This window comes from Citrus sinensis, chromosome 2 (genome assembly GCF_022201045.2).
Source record: "Citrus sinensis cultivar Valencia sweet orange chromosome 2, DVS_A1.0, whole genome shotgun sequence".
Taxonomy (NCBI): Eukaryota; Viridiplantae; Streptophyta; class Magnoliopsida; order Sapindales; family Rutaceae; genus Citrus; species Citrus sinensis.
This window is the reverse complement of record NC_068557.1, coordinates 1,423,911-1,450,717: the sequence shown is the minus strand read 5'-3', so window position 1 is coordinate 1,450,717 and position 26,807 is coordinate 1,423,911. Positions and strand designations below refer to the sequence as shown.

Here is a 26,807-nt window from a genome sequence, read left to right as displayed (position 1 = left end):
AGTAGTGGGCACGGCTAGAGCCGCATCTAAAAAGAAAGAGAAAAAAAAAGGAGAAAGAAAAAAGAAGAAGAAAGAGGGGACCGCATAGTTTGAAAAATAAAAGTAATAAAAATATGCACAGTGACCAAATCTTTTACTATAAATAGGAGGGTGCTCCTCATTTCTGGTTCTGCTCCTCTTCTCTATTTAGAGAGAAAGAAATCAAGAGTTAAGTGACTAGTGAGCTAGAGATTAGGTGTATTGGGGTTCTGGGTAATGAGTCAAAATATTACAATACTTGTAATCCTCATTTTGTTCTTGCCCAGGGATATAGGTTAAAAGTCGAACCATGTAATTTCTGGTGCCCCTGAATGACTCTATTGTTTCATTATTTTTCAATTTCACTTTAGTTGCATATGGCAGCCGAATCTGAACAAGTATTTTTTATACAACCTTAAAGAATTTTATTAGTTATTCGAGTCTCATACAAGTTTGAGGTTAAAGGAAAAAAAAAAGGTTTCATATATATATATATATATATATGGTATATACTACCTCAAAGGATCTTAGGAGTTTAACTAAATATTACCACCCACAACAAAGTTTCAGCTGACTTGATGACTTTGCATCTAAAAACTTGTCAAGCATGTACGAATTTGTGATTTTTCAACTTGATTACATCATCTTACACTTGGTATACGATTTATTTTCATCATATACGGGTGACTAAAACAATTTTACTCAAGCGTGTCCCAGTTTTGATTTTACAATGGATTCTCTATATATGGCAAGAAAATCCAAACAATATATATCTTGAATGGAAAAAAACAAAATGCAATTTGTATGCAAGGAAAGTTCTTTATTATAGAATTAATGTATAAAGCATAAATGAATCGGCTAACTGGCCACATTTAGAGTATTTAGGGCCCATTTGAGATTGTATTTTTAGAGTTTTATAAGTGATTTTAAAAAGTTAAAAGTTAGCAACAAGCGCGTAGATCAGCTGGTATGAGACTGCTCTATATTAACCAAGTTTCTCGGTTTGAGGATTGGGAATATAGTTCCATTAAAGACTTGTTGGGAGAGTTTTGCTGCTCTAGTGGTCCTACCCGGCTCGAATCTAGGCCTACCCTAATGGTCCTACCCGACTCGAATCTAGATCAGTCGGGGTCCAATATGATCGTTTTGCCGCCCTAGTGGTCCTACTCGAATCGAATCTAAATTAGTCAGGGTTCAATGTGATCTTCTAATATCATATGGTTTAATACACCAAAAAAAAGTTAAAAGTTAATTTTAATATTTAATTATTTTTTAAAGAAATCTCTTCTAATAAAATCATCCAATCCTAGCGAATGTTAGGAGTAGCTTATGAATGTTGAAACCCCTAATCATACTTTGAAAAATATATAAAATATTTTGATACCCAGATTTTAATCCTAATCCTCTTTTTCACCCTTACATAAACATAATCGAAGCTTATTAAGACATATGACAGACTCCAGGTTTCCGGAGTGTCAAACGATGGTGGGCTCCATGTGAATGAAAAGGATGGCGAATTTGTCACTTGAGCTATGATTGACTTGTTTTCCAATCTCCATCTCTCTGTTGTCTCTTCTGTGCTCTGTATGTCGTGCGCTGGAATTATATGTATTCGAATATTTTATTGTTAAATTATGTCGATTCATAATATTTTAAAACCAATGTCTATCATTTAAAACTCATATGGTGTCTTTTTATTCTGTGGTAATCTAATCACCACATAAACTATAAAATTTGTCAAATTACGACAATGGTGCAACCAAACCATGCATTTAGACAGTCAAAATTAACAATTGCTCAATGTGACGCTGAACATTGTAACTTTTTTTTATTAAACAACCACAAAAAAGGTGGGGGTTAGGCAGGACCCCTATCTGTCATATAAATTAAATAGAAGTAATTACATTTGGAGGATGATAAAACTCAAAACCTCTTAAAATAGATGTAAATACATAAGAACAAAAGAAAAGAATACACCATCAATTTAAATAATAAACTAGAAAACCTATCGTCTGATATGAGGAAGAGTTTGTGCATCTAAATAGAGAATGCCAGATAAACCTGTAGATAGATCCCGAGTACACAAGAAACGTCGGCTAACCCAAACATTGTAACTTATTCATAACTTGGAAGCAAAGAGATAAATTAAAATTGATTGAAATTACAAATAAAATGACCTTACAACAAAGCATTATGGATAAGAAAAAGAACAAAAGATGCAAACACGCATTTCCTAGAAATTAAGATCAGCGCATTTAGCCACTAAATGGAGATGGATTGGGAGGAACATCCACTTCAACGACTTCTTGAAGCATCTGTGAAACTTTCCTCATTGTTGGTCTAAGAGATGGATCCTCTTGAATGCACCAAATGGAAATCATCAGAAGCTTCTCTACACATTTTATATCATTCATGGCTTCCATGTCTCCCTCAACCAAATCATCCAATTTCCCATTTCTGTAGCAATCAAAAGCCCAATCTGTTAAAATTGCATACTCCTCACCCATTTCAATATCAAAACTTTTCCTACAAGAAATGATTTCCAGCAACAAAACACCAAAGCTGTACACATCAACCTTTGCTGAGATTGTTGACTTCCTAAACCATTCAGGAGCAACATACCCCTTTGTTCCTCTTATAGCTGTCTTAATAGTTTTTCTCTGATTCAGTGTCAAAAGCTTTGCCAAACCAAAGTCCGATATCCGAGCATTGTAGCGATCATTAAGCAATATATTCTGAGGCTTTATATCACAATGGATGATCTGAGAGCTGCAATCTTCATGTAGGTACAAAAGTACTCTTGCAATCTGAAATGCAATGTTAGTTCTGAGGTTCCAGTTAGGCTTCAAGTTTCCGAAAAGGAAACTTGCTAATGTTCCATTATTCAAGAACTCATACGCCAACAACCTGTTCTGGCCTTCGTCACAGAACCCTAACAACCGAACAAGATTCTTGTGATGAGTCTGGCCAATCACGATGACTTCATTCTTGAATTCTTTTTCACCATCTTGAAACACTCTATCCAATTTCTTGACTGCAACTGCAGTAGTACTTGTTGTTGTTGTTTGAATTACACCTTTGTAAATAATACCAAAAGATCCTCTGCCGACTTCTTCCTTGAAGTTATCTGTAGCTTCCTCAAGCTCTTTGTAGCTAAAACAACGCGATTTTGTTTCAATGGTGCCATCGCCTGGACTGTTTCTTATCCATTTCTTCTTATAGATGAAGAAAAAACCAAGACCAACTGCACAAACCAATGCAAAATTCACAAACACGGAGCTTCCTAAGAGTACTGATCCTGCGTAACTCTTTTCCATAAGAAGGGTAAATAATCAATACAGTATACCAGCTACAATATATGAATATCAAATTCGGGTGGATAAATTTTGCGGTGTCGGATCTTTTTTATTTTTGTTCTATTCATTTTTGGAGATTCATTTGTAGCAAATATTAACAAAGAACATCCTGTCTCATTTACGATCACTATTAGAGCCAAAATCAGAAGGTAATACTCACCAATATAGAATTGTCTGATTATACTAAAACATTTTAAGATATCTGAATTGATTAATTACGTTTAGCTTTCTGTTTTAGCTAGTTAAGTAAGTTTGTCAGCTAAATCTGTTATGATCGTTAGCTTAAACAAACACATCACTCGCATGCAGAGTGTAAAATATTCCATACAGCCTTGTGTATAAATACTTGTAATCCAGCTCATTTGAGCATGTGATCAATAAAATATTCTCTCTCTGTTTTCTCATTCATTTTCTCTACAGCCAAATAAATCTCTTTTCTTTAACAAAACATTTTATTTTTACAAGGTGCAGGGTTTGAAATCTTAAATAACCTGCCAAAGTTCCAGTTTAACATGAGAAAAGAGCCCCTTGGGCCAGCAATCAAGTCTGTACAATTTCATAGGGGTGTTAGACCTTATATTCTCAAGAACAAATCAAGAACTAAGTCTCACCAATTATTGCAAAGAACAAAATCAGAATTACAGAGAAACTGAGAAAGAACAAAGGCATCATAGAGCAATTATATGGTTCAGCCTCAAAGGCCTACATCTACAAGGGAGACAACACTGGGAGAGCATTTCACCCAATAACACAAGATATAAAGAATATGTAACATATGCACTTTAATATTCTAATTAAGTGCATTATGTAATTTTTCTCTTCGGCATTAACTTTGAAGTTGTTGGACTTATTACAAATTATTTTCGGTAGAATTGACGCGTTTATTAATTAGATTGTGTTTGAATTAATTTAAATTTACCACGAAAAAAAATCGAGATGATTCAAACGCAAATTAATAACTGCCTGGTCGGATTTTTATTTTCATCACGGGTCCGGTATTAGCTTAAATTGTATTAAGCCAAAAAAAAATCATATAGCCTTTTTAAATTTATTTGTAGGAAATGCCCAGATATTTGGACATGTCTTGGATGCAAATATTTTGTATTCTTTTGTTTTTTATCTTTTGGATTGAAAAATATAATTAGCACAAATGAACTACTTCAATGTCTATAATAAATAAAATTATAGTAAGCATTTTTATTTTGTTATATGCTAATTAATTCTACATTGATTATTTTATTTTAATTTCTTAAACTTAATAAATTATGAGAGGGTTTTCTGAAAATTATAATTACTATATGAAATTTAATTTCATTTTGGTTAAAAATAAAATAATAGAAGGTAATATGTATAAATAAATTGAAAAAAAATTATTTTATAAAAAATTCTATACTTTTAGACAAACAACCAAACAAGTTTTTATTATTTTTCACATTTTCAGAAAAACAACAAAACACAATTTTACTGTTTTTATTGTTATATGTTGTTTTAAAAACAAACTATCAAACAATTTTTATTTTAAAAAATAACATCAAAAACATCATTCTCCTTCTCTAAAATAAGAGTCAAAAACACTAGTTAAGGAACATTAGCAAACGTACCCTACATTTTCCCCCGGACTGAAGAATACAATTAAGAGCCAGCGTCCTTTGTCCGACCCTTGGGTGACTGGCACTTTGATTCTTGTTAAAACCTGTTTTTACAATTTGAGTTCCTATTTTTTAAGAACGTATTTTGTATGTTCAGTGCGTGTGTAAATATATATTGTGAAACGAAATTCATTATCTTCGTTTGAATCATTTAAGTTTCTAAATTCGTGTATGATAAAATGAAATTCATTTGCTTTATGCAATAAACTTAAAATAGCACGAAAACCCAATTTTCCCAAACCAAAAACCAAAATCAACCGACTTGGTTGGGTTGGATTTGATTTGGATTTAATTTGAATTCTTATAAATTAATCCAGTCAATTCTACCATTAACATTGCCACGTAAAGAACATCGAGTAATTATATCTCAATGGACCTGTTAAAATAAAGTCATCAAGCTAAATTATGATAGGAATTACGGCAGGAAGTTTGGTTATACACCAAGTCATCATTACTCTCACTTCTATAATATGATTGTTTTCAAGCTAAATTATGATAAGAATTACGGCAGGAAGTTTGCTACTAATCCTACATCACAGGGGAAAATAAAAATTGTTAGATATTAGATTGAGAGTGAGCAAACGACTCCCATAATGCCAAATGTTAAATAATAAATAATTGGTACTATGGTTTCAGGAATGACGGATCAGAGCTCGGGAGAAGGAGTGGGCCCATCAAGCCCGATATGATCCGAACGATCTGAGCCCGGGAGAAGGCGTCGAAATACTCACCAAGCACGGTTGGATCGTTACAGGAACAGCGGATGCTCGTAACAGAATTGATCATGCTAAACGTGACTAGAAGATTGAACTACACAAGCCGGACGAGGACACGCTGCGGCTACTGGAGTGATTGATGAACAAATGGCAAAACAAGAGGAATTGAAGAAGCAAACACGGCAGCCAAAATCTACATATCATCCGGAGAAATCCAGAACAGAGGCAGCGCTCGTAAGTGATGCTCTGGAGTTGATTCTGAAGAATGCGGGGGCCGGATTGTTTTGAGAACTTTAATTTTCAAGGCAATTTTCCTCTCGGTAGGAGTCGAAAAGAAATGCAATGACAGAACTTAGTTATCAAATCAATTGAAAGAAATATTAATAAAGGATGTTTGGCTAGCTAGAAAACGAAGGAAAAGAGAATTGAGAAGAGAAAGATCTGGAAACCTCTTAGTTATTTTTTTTAACTAACTGAAATGATTACATCAATAGTATTTATAAAAGCAGCCTTCAGCTGAAAATAACTCTGTTACATGCTTAATGGATGCTTAACGACTTCAACACAATGCTGAGTTGGCTTAACTAATTATGCTCAGTCATCAGCAGAGAACCAATCTGATGTGAGCTAGTCTACAAAGCTTATCATGCTTCACTGTAATCGCTAACATCAATCATTAAAGGCGATTAATTTTTTTATTAAGTTACCTAACTTTGGAAAAAAAAAAAAAAAAAGCAAATTTGACATTACAACTAACAATAAATAAAAACAAATTGAATAAACTCCCAGCCAGAAATCGATATCAGCCCATTGAGCTACTAAATGGATATGGATTTGGGGGAAGACTCACTTCAACAACTCCCTCAAGCATCTGTAAAACTTTCTTCATTGTTGGTCTAAGAGATGGATCCTCTTGAATGCACCAAATGGAAACCATCACAAGCTTCTCTACACATTTTATATCATTCAAGGCTTCCATGTCTCCCTCAACCAAATCATCCAATTTCTCATTTCTGTAGCAATCAAAAGCCCAATCTGTTAAAATTGCATACTCCTCACCCATTTCAATATCAAAACTTTTCCTGCAGGAAATTATTTCCAGCAATAAAACACCAAAGCTGTACACATCAACCTTTGCTGTGATTGTTGAGTTCCTAAACCATTCAGGAGCTACGTACCCTTTTGTTCCTCTTATAGCCGTCCTAATAGCTTTGCTCTGATTCAGTGTCAACAGCTTCGCCAATCCAAAATCGGATATCCGAGCATTGTAGTAATCATCAAGCAATATGTTCTGAGGCTTTATATCACAATGGATGATCTGAGCGCTGCAATCTTCATGTAGGTACAGAAGCCCTCTTGCAATCTGAAATGCAATGTTAGTTCTCAGGTTCCAACTAGGCTTCAAGTTTCCGAAAAGGAAACTTGCTAATGTTCCATTATTCAAGAACTCATACACTAACAACCTGTTCTGCTCTTCATCACAGAACCCCAGCAACCTAACAAGATTCTTGTGATGAGTCTGGCCAATCACGACGACTTCATTCTTGAATTCCTTTTCACCATCTTGAAACACTCTATCCAATTTCTTGACTGCAACTGCAGTAGTACTTGTTCTTGTTGTTAGAATTACACCTTTGTAAACAATACCAAAAGATCCTCTGCCGACTTCTTCCTTGAAGTTATCTGTAGCTTCCTCAAGCTCTTTGTAGCTAAAACAAGGCAAATTTGTTTCAATGGTGCCATCTCCTGGACTGTTTCTTATCCATTTCTTCTTATAGATGAAGAAAAAACTAAGACCAAATGCACAAACCAATGCAAAATTCACAAACACGGAGCTTCCTAAGAGTACTGATCCTGTGGCATTCATCATCTTCCTTTTCTTCTTGTCTTCAGGATCCGGAGGACGAGGGACTGATGGAGGATCATCACCTTTATTCTTATATTTCATAAAAGCTTTGCTAGTAAGACGGCCATCTGTCATGCCATTGGAGAGAGGCAGCTTCTTGAACCAGCAGCAATCGTCTTGAAAAATGACTGCAGCACAGAAACAATCGCTCAAGCAAGAGTTTTTGCACTGCACTTCATTATAGGGCCTGAAACGCTCGGAGTCTGACAGATGCCAATTTGTAAGTTGAAGCTCATGAAAATCAAACAATTCTTTCTTATAACCCTGCCCTCCTCCCCAGCAGCTCAATTCAAAATCTGGCTTGCAGCTTCCGTACCTGTCATTCTCATCAAGTAAAGAATACCCTTTCGGGCATGCACACTTTGGCCTTCGGTCACTATCTAAGGAGCATATACTGTTAAATCCACAAGCACCACTTCCCATTTCTCCTCCAATATTAACACAAATATTTTCAGGCTCAGACCAGGCAACAGACCAGTTTTCATTACCATTCTTTGGATAAAAATATTGCGCGAAAACGCCATCAAAATTGAGAGTTGCTCTGTAGTAAAAGTCTGCTGCTGGGACTACACTTTCTGTTGTGAGATCAAACCTCCCGCCATTTCTTCTCAATATGTACATGTAACCAGACTCATTGAACATCACTCGGTAACCAGAATTTGATGAGTTTGCAGGATCATAAGTACCACTAATGTAGTAAGCATCATAGGCATCACCAGTAGGCAAATTTGCAATATTGAGGACAAGATTACCGTCTTTAAGCAAGCGGAATTGGAACCGTCCTCGCGAGAAATTGGTCTCCGATTTTCGAGAAAAAAGCCCTTGCTTAGTCTCCATCGTTTGGCCTGGCAGCAATGTATCTGAAGGATTGCTGAAGCTGTCCCATAACTTGCTGGAGCTGCTGCTTGCAAGCACAAAATTGCCTGTATCATTCATATGGCCAACAGCGACTGTACCAATATCAATTTCAGAGCTCCAAACTTGTTTTCCTTGAGGATCATTAAGCACTAGCCCGTGATCAGCAGTAAGCTTTACTTGTGATCCTCTTGGCACAGCAGGATTTTGATCTTTATTATCTGTGTACCAGACAACGGTTTTTGCAGGTATATTGCTGTAAAATATTGAAAGTAAGAAGAGATCATTGGTGTTGTTTTCTTCGTCAACCTGGCGAAATCCAAATGCAAAATCACCAGAAGGAGAAAGCCACGTAGAACTATTAGTGCCTGCTGTGAGAGTCGCACCCACGGGCACAGTTCCATTGTTTTGAGCAATGGATAAATGTAAATAAAATGGAAGCTGAAATAGTAAGAATATGAAGTACAATCTAGCAGAAGCCATTGCAATTGCTATTTCGATAAACACTTTAAGAAATTATATATCGTAATCATGGGCAGAAATGATTAAAGTAAATCATGAAATGAGAACGGAGAGGACAGAAACAGTTACAAGTCAAAAAATAGAAAGGTTAAATTACATATATTATCCACATGTCAAAGTTATTATTAATTGCTAGACTTTGCTTCTTTCTATCTTTGAATTATCTTGCCTCGATAATGGGCCAGCAACATTAAAGTCAAGGACCAAAGTGGATATAAAAACCCTTTGATTAATCAAAGTCAATAAGCGGAAGTTATAAGCTGAGAGCATTTTTTCCCGCCTTAATTGCATTTCCAGTCAGTCAATGTTTTTTAAAACCGGAATCAAAGTATCAAAATTGAAATGGTAATCTCTCGAAGATGGTAATTTTTATATCGTAATCATGGGCAGAAATGATTAAAGTAAATCATGAAATGAGAACGGAGAGGAGAGAAACAGTTACAAGTCAAAAAATAGAAAGGTAAAATTACATATATTATCCACATGTCAAAGTTATTATTAATTGCTAGACTTTGCTTTTTCCTATCTTTGAATAATCTTGCCCCGACAATTGGGCAAGCACCATTAAAGTCAGGGACCCCAGTGGATATGAAAACTCTTTGATTAATCAAAGTAACCTGAGTGCACTTTTTCCCGCCTTGATTGCGTTTCCAGTCAGTCAATGTTATTATTTTTTTTTAATATTATATCAAAGAGTACAGTATAAATATTGATAAATACATTCAAAAACATCTGTTGGGACCTGAATCCAGCCTAATATTTTTTAAACGAGCATCAATGTATCAAATCGACGTTTAACTGAAATCTAAAATGAAAATAAATAAACTCTCATATCACATGAAGATTCAATCCCTCGCCGTGAAGATTGACGTGGGAGGAAATTTTAGGACAGAGGATACGTTTGGCCGTCAAGAAAATGAGTTCTTGACTACAACTCAGTCGATGTTACAATCAAACATCACATTTTATCAAAAAAAAAGTTTGTTTGGCGTCGTTCATTGCCTTATGTTAAATTAATGATTATGGGAATCGTTGATGATTCTGCCAGCCAGGGCCAATCAATCTCATTATGGGAATCGTTGAAATTGAATAATATTTTTGTTTCTGGGAAAACGGAACGTGGAACTTTGTGGGTCGCACCGTACGTTTTTTTAATCCACCGTACACTAACTTAACTTCTTCACCAAAGACTTTGTTCTGTGTTTATTTACGACTTTGTATCGTGCGATTGCGACGGCACATGCAAGCACATGTGCGTGTGCCCTAGGTATTTGCATGGTTTTCATTCTTGACTTGTTTTCTAAAATTGTTTTTCTAATTCAGTGTACTTCTTTCGTTTGGCGTATGTGGTCCAGAGAAGGGCAATGGATGATAAAACTTAAAATAACGTAACTAAAGATGCCCTTTTGTCCGATACTGCAGAACATTTTTATCATAGCAACAGATTCGTCTACAAAATTCTACGACCAATTCAACGTCTACAGAAATCTTATTAAAAAATTATGCCAAAAAACTCAAAATTGATGCATTTATCCATCAATCATCCACGTTCCGTTTTCCCAGAAACAAAAATATTATTCAATTTCAACGTTCATTGCCTTTTCTCATGGCAATTTAAATTGATGATTTAAATTAATGGGGTCCCCCATTGCCTTATGTTACGTTTCTTCACCATGTATTTTGTCTTATAGCTTAATTTTCTTTTCCAAAACTCGTCTTACAAGTTAGAAAAGACTTATAACATACGACAACGAATTCACAACAAAGTTTTTACCATAGGGCGAATACCATATAGATCGGACAAAAATTATAGCGAAAATGAATTAGCCAGCTTGTGAGCACATACTGTAAAACGAAATTCATTCATTTATGTGTTATGAAATGAAATTAACTTGCTTTATTTATTAAACTTAGTGCCTATTTAATATACCTTATCTAATAGCCACAAATATATTTTTTTTTGTTATTCGGTTGTTTTTTTAGTTGAGTTTTTAAAAATTAAATAAGTTATTTTGTCTCTATTAAGTACCTATTTGATATTATTTATTTAATGTTCATAAGTACTTATTTAATTTCATAAGTTTTCATCAAAAAAATTTTAATGCTTTGGTTGTTTTTCAGTAAAGATTTTAAAAATTAAATAAGCTATATGTTTTACTTCTACTAGTAAAATCCTAAATTTTGGGCTCTTAAGGTAGAGATTTAAAACTTTTTAAAATGTTTGAATGTTTAAAATATTAATCATATTTCATTTCTTTCATAACATAACTTTAAATAATTTATTTATTAAAATAATTTTATAATTTTTACAAAAGTTTTTATTGACAACCAAACAATTATTATTTTTTTTTTGTGAAAACTCTACTAATAAAAATTTTACTAATAAAAGCTCTACAATATACTCTATTTAAAAAGATACACCAGACCAAACCAAACCATACAGCACAAAATCCCAATTGGCCAAAGAATAAAAAGCAAAATATCGAACTGAATTGATTCCGTTCGGCTTGATTTGGATTTTCCTTGAATCCTTATAATCTAAACTAGCTAGTCAATCCTATACCCTTTTTCATTCATACGTTTGACTTCGGTTGATGACATAAACATCTTAAAACTTGTCAGGCATGCATGAATATGTGGTTTTTCAACTTGATTAATTATTTCTTTCATTCATTAATGAAAAGTTTTTTCTTCAAGCATGTCCTAATTTCAGTTTAATTGACACGTCTTGCATTGCTTTAAAAATACATAAAATGTGAAATTGGAATTTATTCAGGAATAAAAGTACAAACATCTTTCGGAATTCGGCCACAAAAAAAAAAAAAGGGAGTTGGCCAAAATGATGTTGTGGTTAGTATGCTGATTATTGCCATTCTTAGGGTTGAGAAATAACAAGGTTCAATTGATCATCAAACTGCACTATATATAAGCAAAACCAAACTAGAATAAAGATCAATAAATAACACAAATAGCCATATATATATATATATATAGCTTCATCAAAGATTTAATCCATAGCACAAACAGCCATAATTTTTTAATCCAAGTATATTTTACCCTTAATAACAATGGCACCATATATCAAACAAACCCTAGTTAAGCAGACACAAGCTAGCATAACATCCATATGCACCAATTATTGATAACAGAATTAAGCATAAATCCCTAGATTCATATGGGCATCATATTCTCAATCTTGAGATCTTTTAAGGCTTCTTAGTATTGGTGGACTTCTTCTCAAGATTGGCCTTGAGCTTCCTCTTCTTCTCCTCATTAAGCATATCAGTGATGAGTATGTCACCATCCTCGTTGGCTTCGGATCTCAGATTGTTGTCATCATTACGAACACAGTCCAAGCTCTTTATTTTAATTGCTCTCCCCTTGTGTCGAGGGCGCAGATCATATCCCACCTTAGTCATTGCTGAACATATATGTATGCTTCCAATAGTTAAGAAATGCTAGTTTTATTGCTAAAAGAAGGCTGTAACAATACTTTGTGCCAACTATGCTTCAAAGAAATTCATCAATTGACTCATCAAATGTGGTTATTAAAAATTAGTGAATGACAAGGATATGCTCATATATATGAAATCAAGACAATCATGATGCAGGTTAATCTAAAGTGTAAATACGTAATTCCTCACTTCATATATGTACCTAGGTTAATTGACATTGACACATAAAGAAAATGGAGTAATTATGCCTTAATGGACCGGTTAACATAAAAGGCTCTATGGGAAGTTTTGCCATTAATCATACATAACAGGGAAAACAAAAATATTAGAAATTAGATTTGAGAGTGAGCAACCACTTCCATATATACTGCCATATCTGTGATCAATCAATCTGTTCCAAACATATAACCCAAATTCAATAAGGACATAAGGCCTCTCCTATAGATAGTAGCAACGAGAAGATTGAGACCATATCAAGGAGAAGTTCAAGAGAAGAAAGGGAGGAAATAATTAGAAGGTAACAAGACAAGTCACCCTCATAGAATATATTTCCATTATTTTTTCATGCCGACATTTGCTTCTTTTTTAATTTATTTTTACATGACAAAGTGATCTTTTAGCAATTAAAATTTCAAATGAATCCATGTCATAAATCTAATAAATGTGTTTGTTATAAAATGCAGTGTTACTATAAGGAATTCTACTTTTTAATTAGCATAGCAAAAAATAATAATTAATTAGCATTTTCTGTTTATGCATGTTTCTATTGATGTATATAAATAGGATAAGATTAAATGAATAATGGATCAAATTCTTATTTGTTAATTAAACAAACACAAAATACAATTACAATCCAATTTAATTAATATGATCAGACACATAAATCAATAAATATTAATCATTCATGCTTTTAGTATGTAGCAATAAAGTTATTGGATTTGGAATAAGATGAGTTTGCTTTCGCCGAAAGAGGATAAAATGTTTATTTATTTAAAGTATTTAAAAGTTTTTTATTAGTTTATTACGTCATTTATTATGGCGCGAAAACAAAATTTAAATTTTCGTGGCTTAATGAAAATTTTCTATAAAAAAAAATAAATTAAAAGCAAGAATATATACCTTTCTCATTTGAAGATGAAGCTGTTGCAGCTTGCTGCAGATTCACTGTTGCATTAGCGAATGTTTCTTCCCTATATCATAAAAAGTACATGTTAGCTATTGGTTTAAGCTATGATGGATATTTAATCTTCTTGTATTTCAAAATTCTGAACCGATGGTTGGTTCACTTCCTACAAAAAATTCCTCAAACATTGTTTTTTAGAATTTGCTGAACAATAAGGTAATAGTACTAATTTTACAGATTCATGCAACCATAGATCGTAATCTTATTCACTTTCAAAAATGTAAAATGAAAATAAAATAGAACTTGAGTATCAAAAAATTACTTTTGAATATTGGCCAAGGAATTGGATTTCTCTTTATCTGAATCTTCTGGTCCACCACCATCTTTGTTGCCCTATGCAATAGAGTTAAAAATATATGAAAGAAATTAGTACATGCAAAATTTTTAATAACATACTTATCATCAATTGTTGCATGCCAAAGATCTTCAAAGATCTTTATGGTTTGATACCCAGATATTTATGAATCAAACCCATATGATAGATAATCTTTGATGATCTGATCAAAATGTTATAAAAAATGAGCTTAATTCAGAAAATAAAAATAACATCTTTAGACTGCAAATTAACACAAAAAGAGAGAAGAGAGATGTAAGGCCAGAAGGGCAAAATCTCCAGAAACAACCATTATTTGGCTTGAATTTGCTTCAATCAATTGCATATTCTCTTGATTGCTGCTTGAATTCCCCTCATCAGAGGCACGAGGCTGCTGCACGTTTGGTTGTGGCATAGAAATTTGCACGCCACTGTACTTTTTCACTGACAATTCTTTGAGTTTCTCTTTGTCCACCACATTAAAGTACAGTACTTCAATCTCCCCTAATTCATGTGATGGTGAATCAGATGGAGTACCAGAGTGCTCCTTTGCAAATCTGTCACGGTTTCTCATCCTCATTTTGCAATTACACTAAAATTATTATTTTGTTATCAATTTGGTTCTGAATATTATAAGTAAACGTGAGAGAAAAGTTGATAAGTTTTGATGTAATGATACGGGGGTAACGGTTTCTTCTCTCTTTTGTTTGTATTTATTGTTTTGTGGCAACAGCTTATTTGGTAATGATTTTTAACAAGTGTTACACTATTAGAGCCGCCATGTATGAACAAAGCTCACAAATAGTTAACCTTCCAAAATAAAAATGCACAAGCCTTTTATTTTATTTTCACAGTGCAACGAAAATAAAATTAACAAAATAAGAACTAATTTCATTTTCTCTACTAATCGCATTTTCTCATAAGTCCTTATTTTATATATGTTTATTTAAATTCTCATAAATTTTTTAAAATGCGATGATTCACATGTGTGTCTAATCAAGTTTTTGACGTACTAAGCAGTGGCAAAGTTAGAAGCTAACTTTAACCCGGACTCAACTAAATAATATTTCCAAAAAAGAATTTTTTTTAACGTCAGCACCTGAATTCGAACATCAAGTCTTTTTTATATCAATTTAAAATTTATTAATTATTTGAGTTCATACTGCGCGGTGTGATTTGAACATCAAATGTTTGATATACTATCTCAAAAGATTTTACTAGTTTAACAAAATATTAGCACCCACAGAAACGTTTTCAGTCGACTTGACGATTTTTGTGCATCTAAAAACTTGTCAAGCATGCACGATTAGTGATTTTCCAACTTAGCTATATCATCCCCACGAGTTACACTTGGTGTATGATCTATGGCCATCGTGTACAGGTGAGTTTGAGTGAAACAATATTTTTACTCAAGCGTGTCCTAGTTTTTGATTTGAACGTGGATTTTCTAAATGTGGCAAGAAAATCCAAACAAAGAATAAATCTTGAATGGGAAAAACAAACTGCAATCTGTATGTTAGGAAAGTTCATTATTGCAGGTGATTCGGTTTTTGTTGGACTATTACAATACTCGTACCGAGTTATTTTGAATTATTAGTGATTTGTAACATCTTATTTTGCGAAAGTAGAGTTTTAACATTAGTCATGTTTTATTCAATACTGTGATTATTGTCAAATTAACATGACCTTCACGACAAATCTTAGTTAAATAATAATAATAAACTTGATTTTTTTGTGACTAATATGTAACAACACTTTATTAATTTGTCGGTTATATCGACCTGTGTAGAAAATTATGCAATAAAGCATATATAAAAAATGTTTAAACCAATTTACAGACTATCGATTCTGAAATAGTTTATTCCATTTAGATCAGGTGAATCAAAATTATAATTTTTTTCCTTTATATGTGCGCGCGCGTAATACTACTAAAAAATGATTTTGATATTTCTATTGGAGGGGGTTAGTTAGAAGAAAATAATAATAATAATAATAATAATAATAATAATAATAATTTAGCTTTGACTATATTAACATGTAAATGTATAATTTCGAGTTTCGAGGCTTAAAAACAAAATTATTGTACAAAGGTCACGATTAAAATTATGATCACCGTTAAAAAATTAAAGTTTGAGAGGGATTTTGAGCCTCCCTCTAGCGGCAGTATTCTTAGTTTCACCTAATTAGTGAAGAAAACAAAAGATGTGGAGATGTATGTGAGATATATTATTTTTACAGCTGGATCTGACTACTAATTGAGTTTTTTTTTTTTAATTGCTCGGATTTCTCAAGTTGATGTTTGTTTGGAAACGAAAAAAAGGGGGCCAAAATGATTTGATTGGAAAAAAACAAAAAAAGATAGGAAGATTTGGAATTGGCAATTAGAAGTTTTAACGATTAGGTTAGTGACAAAATGGAATATTAGACATTTTGAATTATTCTGCGATGGTGTAAGACAAGTGGTAGTTTTGAATGGATGGAAGAATTTCCACAACATTTAAATTGTTATCTTTGAATTGTACTCGCCTAAAATAATGAGATTTTATTTTACAAAAATGATTAAAGCATAAATGGAGTTCTAATGGGGCGACATTTATTTAGAGTCATATGAATGTTGTAACCTCTTATTATATTCTGAAATATACATAAAATATTTTGATACCCGGATTCTAATCATATTCCTCTTATACACCCTTAAAATTTAAACCCTTTTGAAACACGTCTACAAGCTGAAAAATATACGAACTTTCCTATGAAATGTACGCAGAAGGGTAATGGCATGGGCCATGGCAGGGCAGATTCTCAGCGAATAGAGACATGCTGAGCTGAGTATCTGACACGTTAAAACATTCATTCCAAGTACAAAAGATAATGTGATGAGTTAAGGACGACTCATAAAATATTATATAGTGACTGGCTAGAGCTTAAGTTTTCCTTTGCCTCGTACTCTTACGCTTCTGCTTCACTTCGTTCCTGTAGATACCAATCAGACTTCTGTTTCCAATTATGACATAAATGCACCAGCACACACCACCAAGGAGAAAGAGAGTACCCGCTTGTCGATTGATTTATGCTCCCTCTTTGGCCAACCTCTCTTTGGCTTTTGCTTCTCATCTCCGACAAGTTTTGGTCTGTCACCCCTTTGTTTTTCCAGTTTGCCACAACTTACAATATGGTATTGAATGTTGTGGTAAAGAAGAGAAGGTTCAAAAATAGAATATTTTAAGCACTTGTAAGCAAGACATTTAAAACTCATAATATTTTAAAGCCAATGTCTATCATTTAAAACTCATATGGTGTCTTTTTATTCTGGGGTAATCTAATCACCACATAAATTGTAAAATTTGTTAAATTACGACAACGGAGCTACCAAACCACGCATCTAGACAGTCAAAATTAACAATTGCTCAATGTGATGCTGAATAATGTAACTTTTTTTTTATTAAATAACCACTAAAAAGGTTAGGGGTTAGGCAGGACCCATACCTGTCATATAAATCAAAATAGAAGTAATTACATAAGGAGAATGATAAAACTCAAAACCTCTTAAAATACAAGTAAATACATAAGAATAAAAGAAAAGAACACACCATCAATTGAAATAATAAACTAAAAACCTATCAACTGATATGAGGAAAAGTTTGTGCATCTAAATGGAGAATGCCATATGAGCCTGTAAATAGATCCTGAGTACACAAGAAAAGTCAGCTAACCTGAACATTGTAACTTATTCATAACTTGGAAGCAAAGAAAGAAATTAAGATTGATTGAAATTACAAATAAAATGACCTTACAACAAAGCATTATGGATAAGAAAAAGAATAAAAGATGCAAACACGCATTGCCTAGAAATTAAGATCAGCGCATTTAGCCACTAAATGGAGATGGATTGGGAGGAACATCCACTTCAACAACTCCTTCAAGCATCTGTGAAACTTTCCTCATTGTCGGTCTAAGAGATGGATCCTCTTGAATGCACCAAATGGAAACCATCAGAAGCTTCTCTACACATTTTATATCATTCATGGCTTCCATGTCTCCCTCAACCAAATCATCCAATTTCCCATTTCTGTAGCAATCAAAAGCCCAATCTGTTAAAATTGCATACTCCTCACCCATTTCAATATCAAAACTTTTCCTACAAGAAATGATTTCCAGCAACAAAACGCCAAAGCTGTACACATCAACCTTTGCTGTGATTGTTGACTTCCTATACCATTCAGGAGCAACATACCCCTTTGTTCCTCTTATAGCTGTCTTAATAGTTTTGCTCTGATTCAGTGTCAAAAGCTTTGCCAAACCAAAGTCCGATATCCGAGCATTGTAGTGATCATCAAGCAATATATTCTGAGGCTTTATATCACAATGGATGATCTGAGAGCTGCAATCTTCATGTAGGTACAGAAGCCCTCTTGCAATCTGAAATGCAATGTTAGTTCTCAGGTTCCAACTAGGCTTCAAGTTTCCGAAAAGGAAACTTGCTAATGTTCCATTATTCAAGAACTCATACACCAACAACCTGTTCTGTCCTTCGTCACAGAACCCTAACAACCGAACAAGATTCTTGTGATGAGTCTGGCCAATCACGACGACTTCATTCTTGAATTCTTTTTCACCATCTTGAAACACTCTATCCAATTTCTTGACTGCAACTGCAGTAGTACTTGTTCTTGTTGTTTCAATTACACCTTTGTAAACAATACCAAAAGATCCTCTGCCGGCTTCTTCCTTGAAGTTATCTGTAGCTTCCTCAAGCGCTTTGTAGCTAAAACAACGCAAATTTGTTTCAACGGTGCCATCGCCTGGACTGTTTCTTATCCATTTCTTCTTATAGATGAAGAAAAAACCAAGACCAACTCCACAAACCATTGCAAAATTCACAAACACGGAGCTTCCTAAGAGTACTGATCCTGTGGCATTCATCATCTTCCTTTTCTTCTTGTCGTCAGGATCCGGAGGACGAGGGACTGATGGAGGATCATCACCTTTATTCTTATATTTTATAAAAGCTTTGCTCGTAATACGGCTATCTGTCATGCCATTGGAGAGAGGCAGCTTCTTGAAGCAGCAGCTATCGTCTTCAAAAATGACCGCAGCACAGAAACAATCACTCAAGCAAGAGTTTTTGCACTGCACTTCATTATAGGGCTTGAAACGCTCGTAGTCTGACTGAGGCCAATCTATATTTTTGACCTCATGAAAGTCAAACAATTCTTTGTTATAACCCTGCCCTCCTCCTGTTGGTGGTAAATTTTTTTGTGGGGAATGACAAATGTAGAGAAATACAACAATAATGGTGTAACTTTATTATGTAAAATAATGTGTTTACAACTAACTCTGTATGTAGGAAGAAACTGCAGAAATTTTGTGTGCTTTAAGGCACGTTACAAATGTCGCTTTCCTTAAGACGTTATTTGCCCCCACCAATTGAGTGATGCACATGGGTTAAGCAAATACGCCTCTAGGATACAATGAAGCACTTGTTTGTTTGCTTGCGTTGTGCATCGACGAAAGCAAACTAGAATACTCTTGAATGTTGCAAGCCTACCAAGAAACAATATATTGTTCCTGCAGAAAACAATATATTGGAATGTGAATGCACAAAAGAAATGGGTGTTTTGTGTTGAGATTCGTACTAGAAAGGAATGCTAAGAAAAGAGTGGTGTATGATCATTCATTTCATGTCTAAATGGCTTAAACATGACCCCTATTTATAGATATACTTGTGCCCCCTCATTTTGGTTATCATCTTTCATGATACCCCTTCATTCATGGCCATTGGATCTAGATTTGATTTTAATCAATGGTCTAAATTGAACCATCACCATTTCAAATGAAATGTCACCATGAAATGATGCATCTCTAAGTGAAATGTTGCCATGAAAAGTTATATCATTTAGTAAAAGGATACCTTTTCTACAAGACACAATTAAATGGACATGTCCTTACAACAAGACATTATTTAATTAGACAAGTCTTTAGTGAAAGGTACCTTTTCTATAAGGCACAATTAATAGGACATGTCTTTACCATAAGACACAATTATTTTGAAAATTTCCAACAATCTCCCACCATTTTCAAAATAAATGAATTTGGAAAAATGATCTTGCACAGGCTTGGAAAACTTAGGCATAGATGAAGGTGTCTTTTGGACTTGAACCTTCACTTAGTGACAATACATCAAAGTTAATCAAGGTGGCATGGTAGGCAAGCTTTGAACCAGCAACCTTAATCGACTAACCGGATATATCTCACACATAAGTTTTCAAATTCTCAAGTATTCCTTAGCCGACACGTGGATTGGCCCTGTGTCTATATCCTGTTTTCATGAGCGCTTTAGTAACCAGCCAAGTTACATAGGAAGCGGCACCACCTCCTACACTCACATAGGTGGACTTATCTAGAATGTCCCTGTAACTAAAACATTTATAAGTCCATTAAAAGCTAAGTAGCTTAACTTTTTCCATATGTTACAGGTATCAAGCACTAACCTTTGGGAAGCATCTAAAAATATTATAGTGCTTGCTATCACAACATATGATGTACTTTTGCTCATTGAACCCAAGATCTTGATATTTCAAGTGTTGGGTTGAGTTTCCATCATTGGTGATAAGATGATGCTGGCTTCAGTCCCATCCCCTTAGAAGTTTTAAATACAATATCCCTTGCAAGGCCTTTAGTTAAGGGGTCTGCCAAATTTTGGCATGATTTCACAAAGTCAATTGTGATTACTCCATCTGTAAGTAATTGTCTTACATAACTATGTCTTAGACCAATGTGCCTAGACTTTCCATTATAAATTTGACTATATGCTCTTGATAAAGTTGCCTCACTATCACAGTGAATAGATACAGGAGGCATTGGTTTAGACCAAATAGGAATTTCTATAAGCAAATTCCTTAACCATTCAGCTTCCTTGCAACATGAAGCCAAAGCTACAAATTCTGCAGCCATGGTGGAGTCTGCTATACAAGTTTGCTTCTTTGAGCCCCATGAAATAGCTCCTCCACCAAGATTAAAAATCCAACCACTTGTGGATGTATGATCATCTCGATCAGTAATCCAACTAGCATCCGAAAATCCTTCCAAAACTGAAGGATATCCAGTGTAGTATATATCATAATCCATTGTATGTTTTAAATATTTTAGAATTCTGTACACTGCTTGCCAGTGTGCTTGGCTTGGATTACTAGTATATCTACTGAGCTTTCCAACAGCGAAAGCAATATCAGGCCTAGTACAAGTCATTGCGTACATAAGACATCCAATAATACGTGCATATTCTAATTGGGATACTGATCTGCCAGTGTTAGGATACAGTCTTATGTTTGAATCAAAAGGTGTTGACACAGACTTACAATCATAATAATAAAATTTCTTTAAAATTTTCTCAATATAATGTGATTGGGTCAATACTAGGCCATTCTCATTTTTTATAATTTTAATCCCCAAAATCACATCAGCAAGTCCCATGTCTTTCATATCAAAATTAGATGACAATAATAATTTAGTGAGTTCAATGCTCTCACTATCAGTACCAAAAATTAACATGTCATCTACATATAAACAAATAATCACACCTTTATTTCCATTGAATCTGCTATAGACACATTTATCAGATTCATGAATATTAAATCCATTTGAGACAATCACTTTGTCAAACTTTTCGTGCCACTGCTTTGGAGCTTGTTTAAGACCATATAAAGACTTGACTAGTTTACAAACTTTATGTTCTTGTCCTGGCATAACAAACCCTTCTGGTTGTTTCATGTAAATTTCCTCATCTAATTCTCCATTTAAGAAAGCTGTTTTTACATCCATTTGATGGATTTCAAATTGATAAATTGAAGCCAAAGCAATCAAGACTCTAATAGTAGCAATTCTTGCAACAGGTGCATAAGTATCAAAATAATTAAGGCCTTCTTTTTGTGTAAAGCCTTTTGCTACTAGTCTTGCTTTAAATCTTTCAATTGTTCCATCAACTTTCTTCTTCTTTTTGAAAATCCATTTACAACCTATAGGATTAGAGCCAGGAGGTAAATCAACTAATTTCCAAGTCTTATTACCCACAATAGAGTCCATTTCATCATTAATGGCCTCTTTCCAAAAAGCAGCATCTTGAGACTTCATTGCCTCTTCATAGGTGAGGGGATCAGACTCTATAGTAGATGTGATCATGGTCTGTTTTGATTGTGAGTCTCTTGTCCCTTCAACTAAATAAACTATAAAATCTGGTCCAAAAGATTTTAGAGTCCTTATTCTTTTACTTCTTCTCAAATGATTTTGCTCATTATTAGCATCACGCTTTTGACCAATTTCTATTTGTTTATCATTCTCTTGAGAATCAATACTTTTTGGTATAGTGGAAAATCTATTTTCATAGAATATTGCATCTCTAGATTCCACTATAGTATTGATCTCAACAAAGCTATTAGGTTCTGTTACAAGAAACCTATAAGCTTTACTATGCTCTGCATATCCCAAGAATATACATTCAATGCCCCTTTCTCCTAATTTCTTTATCTTAGGTTCTGGTAGTCTTACAATGGCTCGACAACCCCAAACTCTTAGATAAGAAAGATTAGGCTTTTTCTTTTTCCATAATTCATATGGAGTCACCTTTGTTTTCTTATTAGGCACTCTATTTAAGATATGACATGCAGTTAAAATAGCTTCACCCCAAAAACCTTTACCAAGCCCAGTATTAAAAAGCATAGCATTAACCATTTCTATTAATGTCCTATTTTTCCTTTCAGCTACACCATTTTGTTGTGGAGTATATGCAGTGCTAGTTTCGTGTACAATGCCAACAGATTCACAAAAATCAGAAAAAGCATATTCACCTCCTTTATCACTTCTAAGACATTTAATTTTAGTGTCACAAAAATTCTCAACTTCATTTTTATAAGTTTTAAATTTTTCTAACACTTGATCTTTAGAATGTAATAAATACACATAGCAATATTTTGAAAAATCATCAATAAATGTTACAAAATATTTTTTACCTCCTTTAGAAGGATTACTATGCATATCACACACATCGCTATGAATTAAATGCAATAAAGAAGATATTTTTTCAATTTTTGGAAAAGGAGATCTTGTGATTTTAGTTTGTGCACATACTTTACATTTTTCATGCATATCATTTTCATGCTTAGGAATTAATTCTAAATTAGCCATATCATGCAATCTTTTAACATTCACATGTCCTAAACGATTATGCCACAAAGATAATGAATCAACCATATAAGCAGAAGAAACATTCATATTATTGATATTGAGTTTAAACATTCCTTCATACATGTATCCTTTCCCAACAAAGGTACCACCCTTAGATAATATAAACTTGTTTGACTCAAAAACAAGTTTGAACCCAAACTTATTAAGAAGGCTACCAGATACAAGGTTTTTCCTAACTTCAGGAACATGATAAACATCTGTAAGAGTTAAAGTTTTTCCAGAAGTGAACTCTAGTTGCACATTGCCTTTTCCTTTAACTATTGCAGTGGAGGAATTTCCCATGTAAAGAACACTTCCATCATCCATTGCTTTATAAGATTTGAAAAGGCTACGATCCTTGCATACATGCTTGGTTGCACCAGAATCTATCCACCATGCATTATCATCTTCAAGAACATTAATCTCAGATATCATGGCCACAAGATTTGTGTTCGAAACTTCCTTTTGTTTCTTCAGAAGTCGACAATCTCTTTTGAAATGGCCAGGTTTTCCGCAGTGGTGGCATGTACCCTTCTTTTTCTTCTTATTGTTTTGATTCTCTTTGGAATCAAACTTTCTCTTTTGGTTATTCTTAGGGTGATTAGAATGCTTAAACTCCTTCCCTTCCTCTACGACATTAATTTTAGAGGACATAGTAGTCTGATCCTCAAGACTATTAAGCTTGAGTTCCTCTTCAATACGAAGACTTTGGCCTAAGCCATCCAGACTAATTTCCTCTTTGTTATGTTTAAGACTTTTCTGATAGTCTTTCCAAGAGGGAGGAAGTTTATCAATAATTGAAGAGACAATAATAGACTCATCCATTTTCATGTTATGTTGGTTGAATTGATCAAGAATATGCAAAATCTCATTATATTGTTCAACCACGAGTCTATTATCAACCATTCTATAATTAAAAAATTTAGAAGCCAAGAATTTCTTACTTGTGGCATCTTCCATCATGTACTTAGCCTCTAATGAGTCCCATATCTCTTTTGATGTAGGTTTGTTGTGATATTGATCAAACAAAGTATCAGACATGGCATTGCAAATGTGTCCCTTACACAAGTAGTCATCTTGCTCCCACTTATGTCGCACTCTGGTTTCCGCTAATGTCTTATTCTCACGTTCTTGAGGCTTTGGTGTTGTGAGAACATAGACCACATTGAGGCTTGTCAACAAGAAATGCAACTTTTTCTGCCAACGAATAAAGTTGCCACCATCGAACTGCTCCAATTTGACAAAATCTACTGCAAATTGTCGAAGAGATGAACTTGGTGCCATTGTTGTAGAAATAACGTCTTAAGATTGTTGGTGGTAAATTTTTTTGTGGGGAATGACAAATGTAGAGAAATACAACAATAATGGTGTAACTTTATTATGTAAAATAATGTGTTTACAACTAACTCTGTATGTAGGAAGAAACTGCAGAAATTTTGTGTGCTTCAAGGCACGTTACAAATGTCGCTTTCCTTAAGACGTTATTTGCCCCCACCAATTGAGTGATGCACATGGGTTAAGCAAATACGCCTCTAGGATACAATGAAGCACTTGTTTGTTTGCTTGCGTTGTGCATCGACGAAAGCAAACTAGAATACTCTTGAATGTTGCAAGCCTACCAAGAAACAATATATTGTTCCTGCAGAAAACAATATATTGGAATGTGAATGCACAAAAGAAATGGGTGTTTTGTGTTGAGATTCGTATTAGAAAGGAATGCTAAGAAAAGAGTGGTGTATGATCATTCATTTCATGTCTAAATGGCTTAAACATGACCCTTATTTATAGATATACTTGTGCCCCCTCATTTTGGTTATCATCTTTCATGATACCCCTTCATTCATGGCCATTGGATCTAGATTTGATTTTAATCAATGGTCTAAATTGAACCATCACCATTTCAAATGAAATGTCACCATGAAATGATGCATCTCTAAGTGAAATGTTGCCATGAAAAGTTATATCATTTAGTAAAAGGATACCTTTTCTACAAGACACAATTAAATGGACATGTCCTTACAACAAGACATTATTTAATTAGACAAGTCTTTAGTGAAAGGTACCTTTTCTATAAGGCACAATTAATAGGACATGTCTTTACCATAAGACACAATTATTTTGAAAATTTCCAACACCTCCCCAGCAGCTCAATTCAAAATCTGGTTTACAGCTTCCGTACCTGTCATTCTCATCAAGTAAAGAATACCCTTTCGGGCATGCACACCTTGGCCTTCGATCACTATCTAAGGTGCAAATACTGTTATATCCACAAGCACCACTTCCCAAGCCTCCTCCAATATTAACACAAATATTTTCAGGCTCAGACCAGACAACAGACCAGTTTCCATTACCATTCTTTGGATAAAAATATTGCGCGAAAACGCCATCAAAATTTAGAGTCGCTCTATGGTAAAAGTCTGCAGCAGGGACTACTCTTCCTTTTGTGAGATCAAACCTCTGGCTATTTCTTCTCAATATGTACATGTAACCAGACTCATTTAACATCACTTGGTAACCAGAATTTGATGAGTTTGTAGAATCATAAGTACCACTACTGTAGTAAGCATCATAGGCAAGATCAGTAGGCAAATTTGCAATATTGAGCACGAGATTACCTTTTTTAAGCAAGCGAAATTGGAACCGTCCTCGCGAGAATTTGGTCTCCGATTTTCGAGAAAAAAGCCCTTGTTCAGTCTCCATCATTTGCCCTGGCAGCAATGTATCCGTAGGATTGCTGAAGCTGTCCCATAACCTGATAGTGCTGCTGCTTACAAGCACAAAATTGCCTGTATCATTCATATGGCCAACAGCGACTGCACCAATATCAATTTTAGAGCTCCAAACTTGTTTGCCTTGAGGATCATTAAGCATTATCCCTTGATCAGCAGTAAGCTTTACTTGTGATCCTCTTGGGACAGCAGGATTTTGATCTTTATTATCTGTGTACCAGACAACAGTTTTTTCAGGTATCTTGTTGTAAAATATTGAAAGCAAGAAGAGATCATTGATGTTGTTTTCTTCATCAAGCTGGTGAAATCCAAATGCAAAATCACCAGAAGGAGAAAGCCATGGAGAGCTGTCAGTGCCTGCTGTAAGAGTTGCGCCCACAGGTACAGTTCCATTGTTTTGAGCAGTGGCTAAATGTAAATCATATGGAAGCAGAAATAGTAAGAATATGGAGTACGATTTAGCAGAAGCCATTGCAGTAGCTATTTGGAGAAGCACTTCAAGTCAAAAAATAAATCATGAAATGAGAACAGAGAGGAGGGAAACATTAACAAGTCAAAAAATAGAAAGGTAAAATTACATATATTATCCACATGTCAAAGTTATTATTAATTGCTAGACTTTGCTTCTTTCTATCTTTGAATTATCTTGCCTCGATAATGGGCAAGCAACATTAAAGTCAAGGACCAAAGTGGATATAAAAACCCTTTGATTAATCAAAGTCAATTAAGCGGAAGTCATAGCTGAGTGCATTTTTTCCCGCCTTAATTGCATTTCCAGTCAGTCAATGTTTTTTAAAACCGGCATCAACGTATCAAAATTGAAATTTAACTGAAATCAAAAATAAAAGAAAATAACAAATAAATAAACTCTCACATCACATGAAGA

At 34.2% G+C, this 26,807-nt stretch overlaps 6 protein-coding genes across 6 annotated transcripts in view; all 6 read right to left on the bottom strand.

Annotated features, from left to right (window-relative positions):
• The window catches only part of LOC102607217 (octanoyltransferase LIP2, mitochondrial), a 66,911-nt gene that overhangs the window by 24,127 nt on the left and 15,977 nt on the right, over nt 1-26,807 (bottom strand). The gene's annotated exons all lie outside the window — the stretch shown is intronic.
• On the bottom strand, nt 2,274-3,335 carry LOC107174833 (G-type lectin S-receptor-like serine/threonine-protein kinase RLK1). The gene has a single exon (XM_052433311.1). It carries the CDS (start codon nt 3,333-3,335, stop codon nt 2,274-2,276), a length of 1,062 nt encoding a protein of 353 aa, XP_052289271.1.
• Nucleotides 5,384-9,044, bottom strand: LOC102608596 (G-type lectin S-receptor-like serine/threonine-protein kinase RLK1). The gene has a single exon (XM_006494228.4). It carries the CDS (start codon nt 8,981-8,983, stop codon nt 6,542-6,544), a length of 2,442 nt encoding a protein of 813 aa, XP_006494291.3. The 5' UTR covers nt 8,984-9,044; the 3' UTR covers nt 5,384-6,541.
• Nucleotides 11,947-14,671, bottom strand: LOC107174834 (uncharacterized). Its single transcript, XM_015526029.3, has 4 exons — nt 14,284-14,671; nt 13,923-13,993; nt 13,597-13,667; nt 11,947-12,443 (listed from the first exon to the last, which is right to left on the bottom strand). Exons 1-4 carry the CDS (start codon nt 14,551-14,553, stop codon nt 12,229-12,231), a joined length of 627 nt encoding a protein of 208 aa, XP_015381515.2. The 5' UTR covers nt 14,554-14,671; the 3' UTR covers nt 11,947-12,228.
• On the bottom strand, nt 17,841-24,476 carry LOC112496733 (PR5-like receptor kinase). The gene is made up of 3 exons (XM_052433309.1): nt 23,459-24,476; nt 23,329-23,385; nt 17,841-18,625 (listed from the first exon to the last, which is right to left on the bottom strand). The coding sequence occupies exons 1-3, from the start codon at nt 24,474-24,476 to the stop codon at nt 17,841-17,843; spliced, it is 1,860 nt and encodes a 619-aa protein (XP_052289269.1).
• LOC107174426 (G-type lectin S-receptor-like serine/threonine-protein kinase LECRK3) lies at nt 25,290-26,393 on the bottom strand. Its single transcript, XM_015525303.2, has one exon. It carries the CDS (start codon nt 26,391-26,393, stop codon nt 25,290-25,292), a length of 1,104 nt encoding a protein of 367 aa, XP_015380789.2.